General features: G+C 41.4%; 1 protein-coding gene across 3 annotated transcripts in view; it reads left to right on the top strand.

Moving 5' to 3' along the window:
- Positions 1 to 19874, top strand: part of MOB3B (MOB kinase activator 3B) — a 195931-nt gene that overhangs the window by 64211 nt on the left and 111846 nt on the right. For all 3 annotated transcript variants that reach the window (XM_077766095.1, XM_077766097.1, XM_077766096.1), the window contains exon 2: positions 9147 to 9769. In XM_077766095.1, coding sequence (XP_077622221.1) covers positions 9352 to 9769 — 418 coding nt within the window. In that variant the 5' untranslated portion in view covers positions 9147 to 9351. The remainder of the gene's footprint in view (positions 1 to 9146; positions 9770 to 19874) is intronic.

Below are 19874 nucleotides of genomic sequence, written 5' to 3'. Positions count from 1 at the left end.
AAAAGGCACAACTTTCTAAAACTGGCACAAAAAGAGTAAAAAATCTGAATAAAAATCTGAAAATATAATTTAGTATATTATATGTTAAAATTAATTTTTTATTTTAAAAAATGAAAAAATTTAACTTTTAAATTTCAGCTATTTTATTAGCTGTCATTTCCCTCCTTTTCCTCCATTTCCTTATTTTTACATGCCTTAGGTATTCGGTCCTCAAATCCTGTGTCATTTTTTTTTTTTTAACCCACAGAAATATTTTCTAGCTAGTCCAAAGATCTGGAAATAATACCCCAAGTGGTTACTGACTTATAGAAATTTATTTTCCCCTTTAAAAAATTAATAAAATAATTAGGATTTCATAAATATTCAATGGGTCAACTGAGCATTTATCTTCTAATAATTTTACCTTCACTGATTTTTTTCTTAACTGTGGCAGGATTAGATCCGTTCTGTCCAAGGTTGTATCAAAGATTTGCCATCTTCCTCATTACTGGGAATCTGAGCCAATCTCTAGTGGGCTCCAGAAGGCCTGTATTTAAGAGAATGTTATTCTCTTTAAGAAAACATTTTTTTAAGTCTATCTTTTCTTCAGCAGAACATAAGAATGTGGTAAATTAAACCACATCAAATAAATTCTACCCTCTCTTATCCTTCTACCCTTTTCACTGTTTCTCACCGCCATGTGTCATCTTCTGAATGGTGACGTCACTATGTCTGTGAATGGTGAATCATTACGGGTCTCTGCTGTAGCCACCCATACAATGATCAATCACTGCTATTGCTGTCATTGCAGTACACAAATTTGCATGTGATGTTTTCCTCTTTGGAATATTTACTCCTATTTTTAATGCTAGAATGTTTATGCTGTTAACTGAATTAAGTGAGTGAACCAGTAAGAGCGTAATGTGAATAGATGTTAGAAAAGCCAGAAAATGATGGGAGTGAGGGTCATGTGACAGACTTCTGTAAAGCTGCACCTGCTTATACTGACTTCATATGGTTCAGAAATAACATGGCTATTTGGAAACTTGGAAATCATGCATGTGTTTCAAGATTAAAATGAGGCAGCTGTATTTCTTCCAAATAATCTAAAATGCAATGATATGGTGGCTTAAAGTTGGAGAGGTATATTAGTTGGTAAAAACAAAAAAACAAAAACAAAACAAAAAACCAGAGCTGCTTCTTAGGCAGGAATCTCTTAGATTTTGGGTTGTCATGTGAGCAAAGATAGCACTTACTGAGTAGGCAGAAGTAAAATGGTACAAAAAGGTTGATGGAATCACGTATTTAGGCACATCTCTTATTGGAGCCTAGGGAGGTCAGATAATATTCATTTCATTCACATAGTCCTTTAAAATAAAAACTTCATCTACTTTTATTCAGTTTCTGGGGTTTCATAAAAGAGTTCCATGTACTATTCCAGCCATAAAGGGAAAAATGGTGGAAAGATGAAAGATCAAACTAGTCATTCTTCAGTTCTGATGAGCTAGAATTTTAGGTAACACATGGGAAAAAAGCAGTCCACTTGAGAGAGAAGTTGGACAGATGTCTTTATGCTTCAGGAGGGGATGCTTCAGAGCGGCCCAGCAGCTGGTAATACCGGAGCTCAGTGAGTTCACAGTGAGCTTACAGGTGGAGGTCGAGTCCCCAAATAACTACAGTGCAGGATGTTCAATTTGTGTTCACTTCCATGGTTTCACTTTGATGCAAAAGGTTTTTCATTTCCTGTCATCCCTTCGTTCATCCGCAGATATTCAATGAGGTTGGCTATGTGCCAGGCACCATCCTAGCTTCTGGGACCCCAGCAATGAAAATGGCATGGAGCCTCTGTCATGTGGGGAACTTACTGGGCATTTCCCTCACTTTCCTATGCTGAATTCCCCTGCTGCCTGGTCCTGCCAGAAGGAGTCCTCCATCCTGTAGATGAGATAGTGAGCTTCTTTCTCTGAACTAGTACCAGCTTTGGTTTCTCTCCTTTCTGTCCTGCCCACCCTTCTGTACCAACATCTCTTTAGAGGTAGTCACACCTGGAAAGATGGATCTCTCCAGAGTGAATGGGAGAATTGCTTCATTTCTTCCTCATCCTGGCAAGGACATTTTGAATTTTCAACTAATAAGGCAGAAGACATCAATAGGAAAAGAAAAATAAGAACTTTCCATGCCAGCGTTGCTTAGTTACCTTGTCAACATTCCCTTGCAGCCTGGCTGAATCCTCTCTGCATATTTTTATAGCGCACATGTTTTATTGCTATAATTGATCTATTAAGCAGAAAATATGGAGAACACATGGAGCTCCTGTCAATTTTATGCTGTTTATTTGGGTTTCCATTTTTCTTTTTCCATGAGACCTCACTCTTTCATACCCTTTGCGTTCCTACCCGGAATAAACCTATGAAGAAGTCACATAACTATCCACGTTGATGCATTTCACTTTGTTGCTTAAAAAGCAAAAGCTGATAAACTAACCTCAAACTAGACAGCAAATTGTGGACTTTTCAAAGGCCAACACCAAGTATTCATTGGATCTGGGTCCTTGGTGCTTAGCCTTGAGTCTGGTACATAAAAGGTTTTTTGTAAATGTCCATTGATTGAATGAACATTTGGCTTCAGATATTTATTGAGAACCAGCATTGTAGTGGATGCTATTCATAACAAAAAATTTGATTATAGTTCTACGCAGGGGGCAAAACTTATGACTTGTTCTTTCCCTTCTGGAGACTGGACAAGGACAGAGAATAACAACTGTGTTGTTGCTAGTGTCACATTTTCTTTAGCCAAAGCAGCTTTTCTGCATGAGGCTGCAGCAGCGTTAGCAGCAGCCCCATTCCATCTGGCATTTATGGAAAGTTATTTACTGAGAATGTTCTGGGTTCTGGGCACTGTGCTCTCCACATCAATCCAGAACAATAGACCTGGTCATTGTCCCCATCAGGCATTTGTATTCAAAACAGTGAGTTTCTCCTCATTCTTCTTACACACACACACACACACACACACACACACACACACACACACACACCTCTGAAGACTATATATATGAAGCAAACTGTCAAAACAACAAATGGAAGTTTATTTAGTCATCCCTTTACTCAGCCCGTCAGGCAGCCCTCCTACCCAGTGCTTCTCAAAGCATATACTTCTGAGATTTTGTTAAAGTGAAAATTTAGGAGGTGCCTGGGTGACTCAGTCAGTTAAGCATCTGACTTCAGCTCAGATCATGATCTCCTGGTTCATGGGTTCAAGACCCATGTCAGGCCCTTTGCTGACAGCTCAGAGCCTGGAGCCTGTTTCAGTCTGTGACTCCCTCTCTCTCTGACCCTCCCCTGCTCACACTGTCTCTCCCTCTCTCTCTCCTAGAAATAAATAAAACATTAAAAAGAAATTAAAAAAAAAAAAAAATTAAAACAAAAAAAAAAAGAAATGTAGGTGCTCGGGGCGCCTGGGTGGCTTAGTCGGTTAAGCGTCCGACTTTTGCTTAGGTCATGATCTCACGGTTCGTGGGTTCGAGCCCCGCGTCAGGCTCTGTGCCGACTGCCAGCCTGGAGCCTGTTTCAGTCTGTGACTCCCTCTCTCTCTGACCCTCCCCTGCTCACACTGTCTCTCCCTCTCTCTCTCCTAGAAATAAATAAAACATTAAAAAGAAATTAAAAAAAAAAAAAAATTAAAACAAAAAAAAAAAGAAATGTAGGTGCTCGGGGCGCCTGGGTGGCTTAGTCGGTTAAGCGTCCGACTTTTGCTTAGGTCATGATCTCACGGTTCGTGGGTTCGAACCACGAGATCATGACCTAAGCAAAAGTCGGACGCTTAACCGACTAAGCCACCCAGGCGCCCCGAGCACCTACATTTCTAGCAAGCTGTCATAGTGACGTAAGGTATCAGCTCTGGGCAGTAGATTTTGCATCACCAGGGAGCTTGTTAGAAATGCAGATGCGTATTCATCACCTCAGACCTACTGCATCTGAACCTGCACTTTAACACGATCACACCTTAATGTTTGAGAAGCACTGCACCAACCTTTTAATAAGTCCATGTAAATTATGGACAGGGGTCCTGATGGGGGCTCTGGGCTGGAAAGTAAGGCCAGGTGGATTTCCTGTTCCCTTTTTCATTTCATACTCTTCTGGGTATCTGCCACAAAATATTTGACATTGACACTCAAAGACACAGATGCCTCTTTGTTCAGCTCAGTTAAATGATGAAATTGTTATTGCCCATCCTGGATGGCCAGTATCTTTAAACATGGGGACTTGCCCATCAACTCTTCCCATCTCCAGGGAGCTTCATTCTAGATGAAAAAGTTTGAGCAAAAGAGACATCATAATGTTGGATCATGTCAGAATGTTTAACACATTTGGAATGAGCATTGGAGGAGATCATAGTTTGTGTTTCCTTATCTGTAAATTGGAGATAAAAATACCATCTGGTCTAGCTTCTTTTAGTCTTGTTGTGAGGAGCTTTGAATCTACGTGAAGGAGCTTTGAAAACATAAAAGTGTTCATGAGATTTCAAAACAGCTTTAGTGAGAAAAATAAGTCATCTATGTTTTAGTGCCAGGGAGTTCTGGGTTCAAAACTTAACTTTACTATCTAGTAATTTTGTGATTTCTGACAAATTACTTCATCTAGTTGAGCCTCAATTTCTTTTCCTCTTAAGTGGTCATAAATACATCTACCATATAATACTGTAGTGAGGATTAAAATGTTAATAATTGGGACACCTGTGTGGCTTGGTCACTTGAGCCTCTGGCTCTTGACTTCGGCTCAGGTCATGAGCTCACGGTTCATGGGTTCAAGCCCCACACCAGTCTCTGTACTGACAACACAGAGCCTATTTGGGATTCTCTCTCTCTGCCCCTCCACTGACTTATATGTGCTCTCTCTCGCTCTCTTTCTCAAAAATAAAATAAACATTAAAAAAATAAAAAATAAAATGTTAATGATATGTGTAAAGTATCTGGTACATAGTAGAGTTTAATAAATGGTAACCAGTAGTGGCACATTAAGGGACNTCTCTCTCTCTCTCTCTTAAAAATAAGTAAACATTAAAAATGTTTTTTTCACATGGGGCGCCTGGGTGGCTTAGTCGGTTAAGCGCCGACTTCNTACATCTACCATATAATACTGTAGTGAGGATTAAAATGTTAATAATTGGGACACCTGTGTGGCTTGGTCACTTGAGCCTCTGGCTCTTGACTTCGGCTCAGGTCATGAGCTCACGGTTCATGGGTTCAAGCCCCACACCAGTCTCTGTACTGACAACACAGAGCCTATTTGGGATTCTCTCTCTCTGCCCCTCCACTGACTTATATGTGCTCTCTCTCGCTCTCTTTCTCAAAAATAAAATAAACATTAAAAAAATAAAAAATAAAATGTTAATGATATGTGTAAAGTATCTGGTACATAGTAGAGTTTAATAAATGGTAACCAGTAGTGGCACATTAAGGGACTTGGATGAGAAATAATCCTCCAAAGACGATTTTCCCCCCTTTAGTCAGCCTTTTACATTGAGGCAAAAAGAAAGAGTGACTATTTTATTAATTTTTTAATGTTTTTTATTTATTTCTGAGAGAGAAAGAGACAGTGTGAACAGGGGAGGGTCAGAGAGAGGGAGACACAGAATCTGAAACAGGCTCCAGGCTCTGAGCTGGCTGTCAGCACAGAGCCCAACACGGGGCTTGAACCCACAAACTGTGAGATCATGACCTGAGCCGAAGTTGGACACTTAACCGACTGAGCCACCCAGGTGCCCCAAAAAGAAAAAGTGACTTTAAAGCTGGTTGAAGTTCTGAATAAATGCCCACGTGGTTCAAGAGACTGATGTCTTAAAAGTTCATTATCTAAGTATCTCTGGAAGAAAAATCCTCAAACTTCATATGAGGTTTTAATATTTACTGAAATATTTGTGAGCACCAGCCATACTGCAGGGTTTTGTGATGAGGATTTGCTATGATTATCCTGTCTCATTCACACACTCTCATCAGAAGTGCCGGAGGCTCTTCTGATGGTGTGTATGGGAACCTGGTGGCATCTTCTGATGGTGTGCACGGGAATCTGGTGGCAGTACGTGGTAAGATTTCCCACTGGTGTCCATGCAAGCAGATACTCCAGGCCTCAGGGAGATAGCCAAACTGATACTGAGGGTCATGTAAGATGACGAAAGAAGACTGTTCTGAGGAACATGGTAACTGACAGCACCCTCATCAACACAACAGCAGAACAGCAAGTCTTATTTGCTGGAGACATGAGGAGGTAGCTGATGGATGGTTGCTGCTTTCCTGTCAGCACCTAAGCATTTGTGATACGGTAGACTACTGTCTATTTTAAAAGAGAAAAAAACAACTGCACCATCCTTTCTCCATCTTCCCAACTTCCAGCTCATATTTTTATTTTGGAAAAACACTCTTAGCGCCCTCAGTTTTCTCACACCTCTTTCCAGGGAGAGCCAGCCTTTGGGAAGTATTTTTTTCAGGGAGAGATTGCCCCTTTCTCTCCCTAGGGTTGCAGAGTTTGTGTGGTGATCTCCTTTCTGGTGATATTTTGAAGTACTCGGGAGTGTCATTTCACTGACGGTCTCAGTCAGAGAGTGCCACAGGACCAGCTTTTGAACGTGGATATCTTTGTGGGGGGGTGGGGAGGGTGTGCTTAGTGCCATGTGAAGAGGCGGGGAAAGACACCTCGCCCAAGTGTCGTTTCACTGAAAATGTAATAAGGAGAGGGTGAGATCGAGAGGGAGGAAGTGAGCAGACAGAGCTGCAGAGTGGCCCGAGGAGGCATCCCCTGAATGATCAGCAGTTCTGCGCCAAGAGCAGTCTGTGAGAGGGACTACCAGTGTCTCAGGTGTTCGTGTTTTTGCCTGAATAACTTTAGGTTGAATGCATCACTAAGCCATGCTTGAGTGTGGAAGAGCAAAATTCCATCTAAGTAGGGAAAGTCAAGTTCACTGGGATCATGCTCCCAAGTTCATTTTCACAGATTCCATGATGGGCTCTTCTGAATCTGGCCACAGCTGTTGGCCCATTTTGCTAGGACTTAACCCATGAATGGATCATTTATCTCCTTTCTGTTTCCAAATCACAAGACATAATCTTTACCTCCAGCCAGTCTATACTTGTGGTCTTTGGGGAATATGTGGATGGAAGACTTAGGTATAGAGGCTTCGTGAACCAGCAGGAAAAACAGGTTGAAGGGCATCACTTTTTAGAATAGAAGGTTATGTGGGTAGAGCCTCCGCTAGGAGTCAGGAAACTGGATTTCAATCCAACCTATGCCTGAACTAGCTATGGGATGTTGTTAGGCAAGTAATTTTATCTCTTAGAGACCCAGGGATAATAGCTACTACACATCTACTATAAACCACACCAGAATTTTGTAAGGGTCAAATGAGATAATAAAGAAGAGAGCACTGAAAACCAAAGCTGCACTTTCCAAAATGATAGCCACTCACTGCAAGTGACTATTTAAATTTCAATTAATTAAAATTCAATAAAATGAAGAATTCCATGCCTCAGTCACACTAGCCAAATTTCAAGTGCTCAATAGCCACACATGGATAGTGGGTACTATATTGGACAACAAAGATATAGAACATTTGCATTATCACAGAAAGTTTTATTATGCACTTCTGCACCAGAATTCTAGGGTGTGATACCAAAGATATTAGAGGGGTGATAAATGCTGTCATAGTTGAGGATTCTTGGAAAGAGGCAAAACCCACTCAAGTTAGTTAAAATAAAACAAGGGATTTTTTTCAGCAAATTCAAGGAAAACATATGGATCGCAACAGCTGGAATCACAGCTAGGCTTCAAAAATAACTAGAACCAATTCCTAGAAGCTTATCAGGAACTCAAGAAGCCACTCTCCTCACTCTTTCTCTTTTTCTCTTGTCTTCCTCTCCCTTTAGCCGCTTGTGCTGTTGTTTCTTTTTCTCTGTGTTGATGACTTTTTCCTTCTTTTCCTCCTCCTCCTCTTCTTTCTCCTCTTCTTCCCCCCTCTTCCTTATTCTCCTTCCTTCTTCATTCTTCTCTCTCCCCTCCTCCCCTCTCTGCAGACCAGCTTTCTTAACTACACTGCATGTGGTCTACATAGGACTCAGCCAGGCCGTTTTCATTGTTTCTCAGGGACAATGCCTGACAAAGGCTGGGTCCTGATCCCAAATACCCAGGAGAGATATTAACCAGCTTAATGTGATAGCCACCCCTGATGCAATCAGCTGTATTTAGAAGGATGGGGTAGTGATTCCCTGCTTACTCAACAAAGGCAGTGCGAGTAGGGCAGATGTTCTAAAAAGTAGCATATATGGCATGGGGAAGGGGAATTGACTAACATGTTCATGTTAACACCTTGGAGAGTTCATTAACCTATGACCATGCAGGGAGGAGTTGACAGAGATTTGACCAAGGCCATGAAGAAAAACTCCCCTATGACCCAGCAATAGCACTGCTAGGAATTTACCCAAGGGATACAGAAATGCTGAGGCATAGGAGCACATGTACCCCAATGTTCACAGCAGCACTCTCCACAATAGCTAAAACATGGAAAGAGCCTAAGTGTCCATCAACAGATGAATGGATCAAGAAGATGTGGTTTATCTATACCATGGAATACTACATGGCGATGAGAAACAATGAAATCTGGCCATGAGTAGCAACATGGATGGACCTTGAGGGTGTTATGCTGAGCGAAATAAGTCAGGCACAGAAGGACAAATATCATATGTTTGCACATATAGGAGGATTAGGAGGAACTTGACGGAGGAACAAGGGGGAGAAGAAGGGGGGAAATGGTGCGGGAAAGGGAGAGAGGCAAACCATGAGAGACTCTTGAATGCTGACAAAAACTGAGGACTGATGGATGTGGGGGGGAGGGGGGGATGGGCATGGAGGAGGGCACTTGTGGGGATGAGCACTGAGTGTTATGTGGAAACTAATTTGACAATAAACTATTTGTAAAAAAAAAAAAAAGAAAAAGAAAAAGAGTTATTTGTGTGATTTGAGTCACCATTACAGATCCTTGGGGGTTTGGAATACCCTCAATATCCTTATACTTGGATGGAAGTAGGTGCTGCCAGAAGCAAGGTGGAAATCAGATCTAAGCATTTGGCATTTCTTTTAAATGAAAACTGGGTACTAATAAGACTCTTTTCCCTTCAGCCCTTAGGAAGAAACATGAGGTTCTCTTGGAGACTATTCAAGAGGAAGATGGAAGGGGCCGCTTAAAAGAGATTAAAAGCTGCAGACCGCAAGACTGGGGCCAGAGGGCTGGCAGTGGAAAACCCTACTGGGTTGTGACCTCTCTCTGAAAAGTTCTACGTGCCTTTTTGCTTCCTGCAAAAGAAAAGAAGAGAAGGAAAAGACCATGTCCATAGCCTTGAAGCAGGTGTTCAACAAGGACAAGACCTTCCGGCCCAAGAGGAAATTTGAACCTGGCACACAGAGGTTTGAGCTCCACAAACGGGCTCAGGCGTCCCTCAACTCAGGTGTGGACCTGAAGGCGGCTGTGCAGCTGCCCAGTGGGGAGGACCAGAACGACTGGGTGGCAGTGCACGTCGTAGACTTCTTCAATAGGATCAACCTCATCTACGGCACCATCTGTGAGTTCTGTACCGAGCAGACCTGCCCTGTGATGTCAGGGGGCCCCAAATATGAGTATCGGTGGCAGGATGACCTCAAGTACAAGAAGCCAACTGCCCTACCAGCTCCCCAGTACATGAACCTCCTTATGGATTGGATCGAGGTCCAGATCAACAATGAGGACATATTTCCAACCTGTGTGGGTAAGTCCATGACCAGCTTCTTGCTTATTTGGTGCATCCAACCCAAGCTCAGAAAGTTTACAGAGGCTTCTTCTAGGACTGTCCTTGAATGCTGGGTGGCATCGTATCAATGTTTCCCTAATGTCCATCATACCTGCAGTGTCTTTTTTCATATCTAAGACCCTCCTTGAAATTAAAAAAAAATCATTTGTGGACTACTTACAATTATTTTGTGGACCTCAGTGGTACACATACCACATGCTAGGCAACACTGCCTTGCTGAGATGTTAGATTTGATCTTGCTGGTTTCTTTAGGACTACATTCCAAGCCCACCAAGGTAGCCAGGTAGAATTTTCATTTTTTGGCTAATTACGTAGTTAAAGTCACATTAACTCTAGTCCATTTATTGGTATTCATCTCTCAGGTTAAGGAATCCCAGTGTGAGACTGCATGGATATGTTTGGGGATCAAGCAAACAGGGGTTGGCATCCTGGGGAAATAAAGATCCTGGCATCTGTTTTCCCACTTCTGATCATTTGTTATTAATTCCATGTTGTACGGTTAACTCTGGACCCTTGTGTAGCTGCGAAACCCACTAGAACACTTGAAATGCACCACGCAAAGGCTTTCATTTGCGTGGTGCTCTGAGCTATAAACTCTTCAAGGGGAAGGACCAAACCTTATCTTCCTTTTATATTTCTTTATGCTGCTGATAATTGGATTTGCCATGCACTGACAGACTGAATTTAAAATTCAGAGGTTTTTTTAGGCATCAGATTCAATAGGAATGAGCAATCTCCTACTTCCACTCATGTCTCCCGTGTCTAGCATGGTGCCCTGGAACTTTGTAGGCACTCAGGAAATATTTGTTGAATGATTGAGAAATACTTGTGCTATTAGACAGTAGTATTAAAAAGCTGAGACGGTTGGGATATAAAAGAAGCATTTGGAGCACATTGTTGAGATCACCTCTAGATGGGATGTATGTGTCCCCATGTGGCATATAGGAAGTTGAGGTGGGATGTATGGAAGTAATTAAGCTAATATTGGGGGTGGGGGAAATGTATAAATTGATTAGGGTGATATGTACATCTTGAAATATTCAGCACCCACACCAATTTACTCAGAATTACTGTATTGCCTTGACTTGTCCAGCTCTCTCATGCTATTGCTCAGTGCTGTCCCTTGCTAGGGAAGGAGGTGGTGTGTGTGGTAGTGCAAATTCCCTTGGCTCACCAGCACAGGAGGAAGAAGGTAGGGTTCAGAAACTCCCTTGGTCATAAAATAGACACCTTGGAAGGGGTGGGAATTTCTTAGGTTCATGTTTTTTGTACTTTCATTGACTGGCAGAGGCTTCTTTTTCTGCTGGGAGGAATTTTTCCAACAGCCAATTCTCTGTGCAGAACATGCAATAGCAATAAAGATAAATAAATTTGGGCAATGATATTTCCTCTTTGTCTTTCCTCTTCTGTTTCTACACCTTGATGCTTTGAACTCTGGGCATTTCTGTTGTCCCTGGCAGCTGCGGTTACCACATAGGGTTGGTGACCAGAAATAACATCACAGAACCATGGTGTGTTACTTGAGAGTAAGGAAGCTTCTGGCAGTCTGCTTGGAAACTAGGACATCATAGATGGCTTTAGACTTTCCTTGGAGGAAATCAGCAGATGCCGCCATATCCCCTAGAGTAATAGACTTTGCTGTCTTTTTCCAGACATTTTGTTAGCCTTTCAGTGGACTTGTGGACCATGCTCACCTCATCAGAGTCCTCTGTTGCTCATAGTAAGCGGGCATCCTAAAAGATCTTAATAGGCACGCCATGGTTTTCTCTTTTTCTTTTTTTGCCTGTGGAAAGTAAGTTTGGGAACTGCCAAGTGAAACCAGTTACATTACTGTAGGACTTTTAATATGCTAATGTGTATTATAATTCTCCAAGAAAGGAATACTTTAGTATGTAGTATTTCCTAATTTGAATGTGTATTTTCTTTATAGAACACCATTAGCATCTTTTGAGAAATGTTTATTTATATAAGTTAGAGTGGTCAAACATTTGTATCAGAATTATTTGGGCCTTCTGTTCAAAATGCATATTCTTTGTCCTTCATTCTTCTTTTTTTTTTTTTAATGTTTGCTCCTTTTTATTTCTTTATTTATTTTTAAATGTTGTATTTATTTCTGAGAGAGAGAGAGACAGCATGAGCAGGGGAAGGTCAGAGAGAGAGGGAGACACAGAATCTGANTTCAAAATGCATATTCTTTGTCCTTCATTCTTCTTTTTTTTTTTTTTAATGTTTGCTCCTTTTTATTTCTTTATTTTTAAATGTTGTATTTATTTCAGAGAGAGAGAGACAGCATGAGCAGGGGAAGGTCAGAGAGAGAGGGAGACACAGAATCTGAAACAGGCTCCAGGCTCTGAGCTGCCTGTCAGCACAGAGCCCGACGCAGGGCTCGAACCCACAAACCATGACATCATGACCTGAGCTGAAGTCAGACGCTTAACCGACTGAGCCACCCAGGCGCCCCTTTGTCCTTCCCTCTTAACAAGTAAATTAGAATTCTTAGATGGGACCTACAAATCTGCACTTTTAGTAAGCACCCACCGCTCCTCTGTTTAACTACCCAGAATGCTCTTCATTCCCCCCCCGAAACAGTCTATTTCTTACCTCTCTGGTTTTATCCATCTTGTTTTCTCCTTCTGGCATCTGCCATTTTCATTAACTTGTGAATTCTCATGCCTCTGTGAAGGTTTTCACCCATTAGAATGTAAACTCCTTAAAGTTATGGAATATGTTTTATTCACTTGAATATTCCATCCCAAAGTCCTGTCTTAGTGCCTTATAAGTTGTGGAATGGATCAATGGGTGGTCAAATGGATGGAAGGATGGAGGAAAAATGATCTTTACAAAGACCCAACATGTCTGTAGTGCTTGGGATCAGAAGTTAAACAGATGCCTCTGAAACCCTTTATCAGCATCCTCCATATATCCTGCTCCATGCCTTCATAGAGTTTAATTATCTCTAATTTTTCCAAGGTGAAATGTTAGGGGTCAGTAAAAACCACCACCATAAACCATTACCCTGAAGGTCTTCATCAGCATCTGCTCACCTCTGTTATTTGCCCTTGCATAATATTATTGCTGTCTTTTGAAAAAAAATTATCTCTAGGAGCCACTTTCTCTGTTCGAATTCATTTCCTCCTCTTCTTCCTCCCCCTGATTCCAGCCCACTTTTCTTTTTGATCTTTGTACTGCCAGTGAGTCATTATCATGGAAATGATCAAGATGTCTGTCAGGATAAAGTAAAAGAAGAATTCTCTGCAAACAGCAGACCTGGGTAGATGAGAAATGGGGAGTTCTGCTTAGCATTACAGCTTTGAATCCCAGGCATATTTCTGTGTTCTTGCCTGGGAATTGGGAGGGGTTCAAACTTCACCTCCTCCCTACTGTGATCCAAGGAAATAGGACCGGAAAATACTGACAGATGTGAAGGCTTCACCCTCAGTTAGGTATTAAAGGATATAAACAGCTGTTGATCTGTACCATTGAAACATGGGGGAAAGAAAAGCTTTCATCTGTTCCTGGATCCTAGTTGAACTAGGATACCCATACTATTTCGAAGTCGAGCTTTCTCAGTTGGGAGAATACCAAACAGATGTGGCTTCTTTGTGAACCACAGTCTCCTTCGCTCCCCCTTGATCCCCTTTAGCTTCCTTTGTTAAAAAGTCAACAGATGTCCCTGTAAAAGCTTCTAAGACAGCAGTAACTTCAGAAGCACAGGCCACCTCCTCCTCTCCCATTGTATCTCCTCAACCACTTTTAGAGATAACAACAGAAAAATAGTCACAGCTTTTTTTTTTATTCTATTGCCTGTCTTGTTACAATTATTTCTATGTTCTAGCCCCTAGCTTCTCTGTTCTTGTTATATAATAGAATATAATGTCTTAGTTCTGACACTAAGAAAAAAAGTGAGTGGAAAACTTAGAGCTCCTCCAACTCATGTTTTAAAAAGTCTCTGAACAGGAGGAATAAGAACATTTAAAAATTAATTACATGATCTCACCTGCCTTTATGGTTTAGATTAGATGGGTGACAGGGAAGGAAAGAGCAGGGAGGGAAAGGGAGAGAGGTGAGGAAGGGGACTCACATCTATTGAGCCTGTTAAGTGCCACTGTTAATCTTTAATTCTTGTGATAATAGTTAATATTATTAATATAATAATTAATATTTAATAGTTAATTAAATATTCAATTTTACCAATGGGGATGCTGACATTTAAACAAGCTAGGGGCTTTCCCAAGGCTATACAGCTAATAAGAAGTGAGAATTTGGGGGGGATGCCTGGATGCCTTAGTCTGTTAAGGATCCAAATCTTGATCTCAGTTCAGGTCTTGTTCTCAAGGTCATGAGTTCAAGCCCCGTTGGGCTCTGCACTGGGTGTGGAGCCTACTTTAAAAAAAGAAGAAGGGGAAGGGGTAGGAGAGGGAAGTCAGAGTTTGGGCTCAAGAGTAGACAAAAATCTGTGTCCTTGTTTCTTACTACCATTCAATGTATGTATGATTATTATTTTGCAAATTTTCCTTCATGTGGCTAAAGATTTCTCAATCAGTGGTTTTAGGAAGTTGTTTAGATGGAGAAAATTTTAGAAACCCCAATTTTGTTATAACTTTAAGGAAGTGATTTTTAGTTTTTGTTTTATTTTGTTTTCATTTGCTCCTATTTTAAAAATCACCTCTGAAATGCCTTAAGTGTGGTCCAAGCACTGTAACTGTTTCCATGTTCTATTCCAAGATTGGGGATGACTTAGCTTCTTGCACTTTGTGGGCCCACAATGACCTATTACTGCCATTCACTCATTCATTCAATAAATTTATCAAGCACCTGCTTGGAAGCAAGCTCTATTTTAGGCACTAAGAGAGGACAGCAGAGTTCATGTCCTTGAGCTGTTTCCATAAAGTCTAGTTGCTCTGTATGTTTTTCTGAAATGAGTAGTTTGCTCAGTGGTCAAGTGCACTGTGGGAATAGTCACATCATTTTGGCAACCTTTCTCATGAGGCTACCCCTGAGTTTCATCTTCTCTCAAAATATTGTGGCAGGAAACAGGAGACTATAAAAATGTCCATGGGGAGAACTTTTCAGACATGAAGTGTCGGGGAATGGAGTTTATAATTAGCCTTTAAATTTAACTTTTTTGTTTTTTTATTGTATGTCTCCCTCATTTTTTTGTTTAGACATAAATCTGTATAACACTGGAAAGACAGAATGTACATCAACACAATACATGTTCGGTGTGATAGAACTAGCACTGGACTTGTAGACAGAGACTTGAATTTATTCAAGTAGCTCTGCCATTGCAAGGTGTTATGTGACATTGGGAAACACATAACTTCTGAGCTTACATTTCTGTTTGTAAACTGATGATTGTAATTTGATCTCATGGGGCTGTTGTCAGGATTAAATGAGGCAGTGTGAATAAAAACATGGAGCCCAGAGCCCTAATCTCCCATAAGAGGTGCTGAAAAACAAATGTATTCATTGCTTTTCTCTCTCTGCATACATTTCTGCATAACTAACAACCAGATATCCTGGAGACCACTAGGCGGTTTCTGAACAGTATCCCTAGAAAAATAAAATGGTTTGTAAAAGACTCAACAAGATTTTTAACAATTAGCAGTCTTCATTGCTGAATCGCTCTGTGATGGGGTTGTAAATATTACAGGTTGTCATCTCTCAAAGACTTTGGGAAATTTCAGTGTTTTTTAAGGAGCTAGATCAAATCCTGGTTTGGGGGATGAACAACTATTTATGGGAAAAGCCATTTGGTTGTGTCTTCTCATGTGGTTTTCACTATACCTGCCCATGTGCAGTGTTAAACCAGCTAGCCTCAGCAGAGGGTGATCACAGGTTAGCTGGAGAAGAGGCGAGATAGCCTACTAGTCACATCTGGGATCAGCTACTCATTAAAATCAGTGTTGGGCAAGTTTACCTGGACTTGATTTCTCAAGAGGATGGGGAAAGGGTTCTCAGGCTGCTAAGTGCCAAGAATGGAGCCCCCATTCACCAGATAGCCTTGTGGAGTAGTAAGTTTTCCCAAGGCTCTGGAAACATGATTTGCCTTTGGGATCGGAGAAACTGTTCGGCTTTCTAAGAATTTGCAACATCTTTTGTCTGTGATATTCATATCCCAGAATCAATACCACCCTTGATTTTACCCTGCCTGTTGCATCACTTGTTAAATTCTCTCTGCAAAAAGTCCTAAGACAAACCCAAGAGTCACAGCAAGGGATGTGAAAAGAGACAGGGCCCTTCATCTGATACAAATGATACAGGGTCCTTACTGATGGGAACTCCAAGGTTCTGCTCTTTTTAAGAACCTGTCTTCTCTGGATTCTGATGCTACCCAAGTTTGTTCAGTTGCATATTCATGGAAAACATGCAGACACAGCTGAATCCACTCTTCCCTACCCCCAGTGGCTACTGGAGAATTGATGGTCCATTGTGTATGGTCACAATTCACTGCCTTGTTAACTTAATACTATAGTGGCTTGGTGGCTCAGTTAATGAGGACAGTGTTAAATAACCACCCCCCACTCAACAAACCCTAAGAGATATCTCTGAAAAATGGTGAGTGCCTCCATGTGCTAAGAAGCAGAGAGGAAGGGAAGCAGATACAGGTAGCTTCAGATACCTGAAGACTGCCCTGTAAAGTAAGGCTAATTACCTGCTGTCCCAACCTGCACTGAATTCTCCATTACCTGTGCTATGTAATTTTAATGGGCCATATCTCAGGTGACAAGTTGTTACATCTCAGCATCAGCTGGGAAGGGAAAAGGGATATGTGATATTCAGTGGAAAACAGAGATGAAAAACAAAAGCTGTAATGGGGTGGGAGTGGGGCATCTGCAGCTTTAACTGGACTGGTGATTGTAGACATGGCGTCCTTCCTTAGCCAACAAAGGCTGCACTGTAGGGGTCAGTGCTGCACCTCAGAGGCTCAGAGCCGTGCTGCAAGGGATGTGTAAATATATCTGGAAATGCAGCGGGATGGACCAAAGTGACTTAACCAGAACTCTTGCCCAGAACAGAGTATGGAGTTGGAAGGAACAGTTGTACAAGCCACTTGAAGTGATGATGACACCCCTAAGCACATACTGGAATTCCCAACTGACTTCTAAAGAGAGCATAGATTATTCTGAGGAGAGGCACCAGCAGAGCTGACACCAGAGGCCTTCCTGCTCTACCCTCCTGATCAGTGCTCTGCCCCGTCTTTAGATAGGGTATAGGTTCTTAAATGATGCCATTTTGAAGGGAGATCAAATGATTGGCCTGCTCCAGATCCCCATGTGCGGAGAATGATTCATTAGCTTTTCCTTTAAAATAACTTACAGGTATAGAGGTGTGTGTTGTCTGTAAGACTTCTGGAGACAGGACCTTTCTGTCATTTTACCTTTAAAAACTCATGCTAAATGCAGAGTCTAAGAGATAATTCTCTCCATGTTTTCCTTCACATAATCATTTTTTCCATTAAGTCTTCTTCTAGTAAAATGGATGCTCTGGGAAAATGAGCCAGTTCCAAGCGGGGAATGGGGGAGCAGTAAATAGCAACAAAAGCATTAGTGTCTGTCAGACATGACTTTGAATCCCAGTTATCATCTTTTACTTCCAAATTTTCAGTCTTTCTACTCCTGTTTCTTCATCTATAAAATGCATGTAACAGTACCTACTTCCTGGGATTGTTGAAGGTATTAAATAACACACTACATTTAAAACACTTTGCTCAGTGTTAGATATGCTTTAAATGTTAGTTCCCTCAGTGCACACAGTATCAGTGTGATGAAATAGACTCGTCAGGTAAATTGAGGTAAAAAAGAACCTAGGATAAAAATCAAACATTATAGGGGCACCTGGGTGCCTCAGTCGGTTAAGTGTCCGACTTCAGTTCAGGTCATGATCTTGCCGTTTGTGGGTTCGAGCCCCCTGTTGGGCTCAGTGCTGACGGCTCAGAGCCTGGAGCTGCTTCACATTCTGCGTTTTCCTCTCTCTCTACCTCTCTCCTGCTCGTGCTCTGTCTCTGTCTCTCAAAAATGAATAAACATTTAAAAAAATTTTTAAAACTCAAGCATTATATCAAGCATTGGACTGTGGAGTTGATCATCCATGTTGCCTTCTTCTTTTGCTACATCTCATGGAACCAGTGGAAAACAAGTAAACTTTCATGGGATAAGATTAAGATTAACTTTGCTTGGCCTCGACAGCCAGAACCAGGAACAGGTCCACATGGAACTCCAGAAGATCCTTCACACGCATAGCATAGGTGGCCTGTACCTAGCTGTTTGCCCCTTCTTGTTTACACGACAGGATACAGCATTCCACATAACACTCTGCACTAAGTAGACACCTGGAGAGCTAATTACTACTATGCAGGTGTAGACTGGCCAATGCCATACAGTTAATATTGCAGAACAGATGTATCCCTAAAAAATATGAAGGAGTTGAATTTTTTGTTAACTTGGCTAATGTTTTCATTTCTCAGAGAAAGTTCAATATTTAAAGAAAGCTTGTCAAAGAATCCCTTTATTGTGTGAATACCTCTTTAGGATGTGTCTAATTGAATCTCAGTGCATGCTTCTAGAATTTAAAGTGTTTTTGTGGAAAGACAAACTGAATTGTTAGTTTTCTCACAGGAAAAGGAGGAATCATTCTTCAAAAGAAGCAATAGGCTTTCGGTGTTTCTACGTCATTCAGCCCAGGATCTCAAGAGCGGAGAGCATGGATGATTTGAGGGGGAAGCTCTAGCCAACTGTAGAGTGTTTGTCTTGTTGCCCACCCCTTGAGTCATATCACCTAGGAAACTAGAGGCTGAAGTGTGGAAGCCCTAATGCTTGGCATGGCAGCCCAGTGGAGCCTTAGTATCTGGAGACCACCAAAATTACTTGTGGATGACTTCCTTCAGCATCACCTGGGTTACTGGGCCCAGCCAGGGAGTCCTATCAGGAATCCTTCAAGCAGAAGAGGGAAGGCAATTGTTGAATATGGGGGATCTGCCTGGTATGACCTCTCATCAAATAAACTATCCCTATTTTGCCATTCCAGAGTAGGGAAGAAAAAGCCTACAGCTGAGGGAGTCTGTCTTCCCAGGTTTCGGAAGAGAAATCTGAGCAAATACATTAATGACATATACTGAGAAACTCTCTGTGGGCAGGAACTGTCAAAATACATGGAATGTGTTTGATGGCTTTATTTTTGTTTTCCGAAAATAGTGTAGAACTAATGGCTGATCATCAGTCCAGGTTCAAATCTGTTCCTGTCTTTATGGGTTGTGTGACTTGGCAAGCCCTGAACCTCTCTGAGCCTGTTTCCTCATCTGGAAAACGGGGGGTAGTAATGATAATATCCGCTTTGTAAGGTTATGAGAATTAAGTGTCATAATGCACATGAAGTTCTTAGTGAGTTCCTGGTAGAGTTAAGTGCTGAATAAATTTGAGCTTTATTTCCTTTTCATGGTGATATAAAAAGGGAAGGCTGGTGATTTATTGGAACTTCTAATGCCTGATTACAGAGGAGAATTTCTCCTGCTGCATTCTCTGTACATTTCTGAGGTAAAATTGAGAAAAGTTATTGATGATAATTATAATAGTTATCTTGGAAAAAAAATAGTTTTTACATGCATTAGAATCTCAGTTAATAATCAAAACTTGAACAACAGCTGAAAGGAATAGATTCCATTTTAAATGTAGGGCAGTAATTCCAGAGTTTAAAATACAGATGTAGTAATATTAACGAACATGCATTACCTATTCTGGGCCCAACACTATGCTAAGTTCTTTCCATATATTTTTTCCTAGACCTCACAGAGGCTCTGGTTGACCATTATTATTATTTTTTTTTTTTAATGTTTTATTTATTTCTAGGAGACAGAGAGAGAGACAGCGTGAGCAGGGGAGGGTCAGAAAGAGAGGGAGTCACAGACTGAAACAGGCTCCAGGCTCTGAGCTGGCAGTCAGCACAGAGCCCGACGCAGGGCTCGAACCCACGAACCGTGAGATCATGACCTAAGCAAAAGTCGGACGCTTAACCAACTAAGCCACCCAGGCGCCCCTGGTTGACCATTATTATTATCCCTATTTTG

Source organism: Crocuta crocuta, unplaced genomic scaffold (genome assembly GCF_008692635.1).
Source record: "Crocuta crocuta isolate KB4526 unplaced genomic scaffold, BGI_CrCroc_1.0 scaffold529, whole genome shotgun sequence".
Taxonomy (NCBI): domain Eukaryota; kingdom Metazoa; phylum Chordata; class Mammalia; order Carnivora; family Hyaenidae; genus Crocuta; species Crocuta crocuta.
This window is presented reverse-complemented; position numbering and strand designations above follow the sequence as displayed.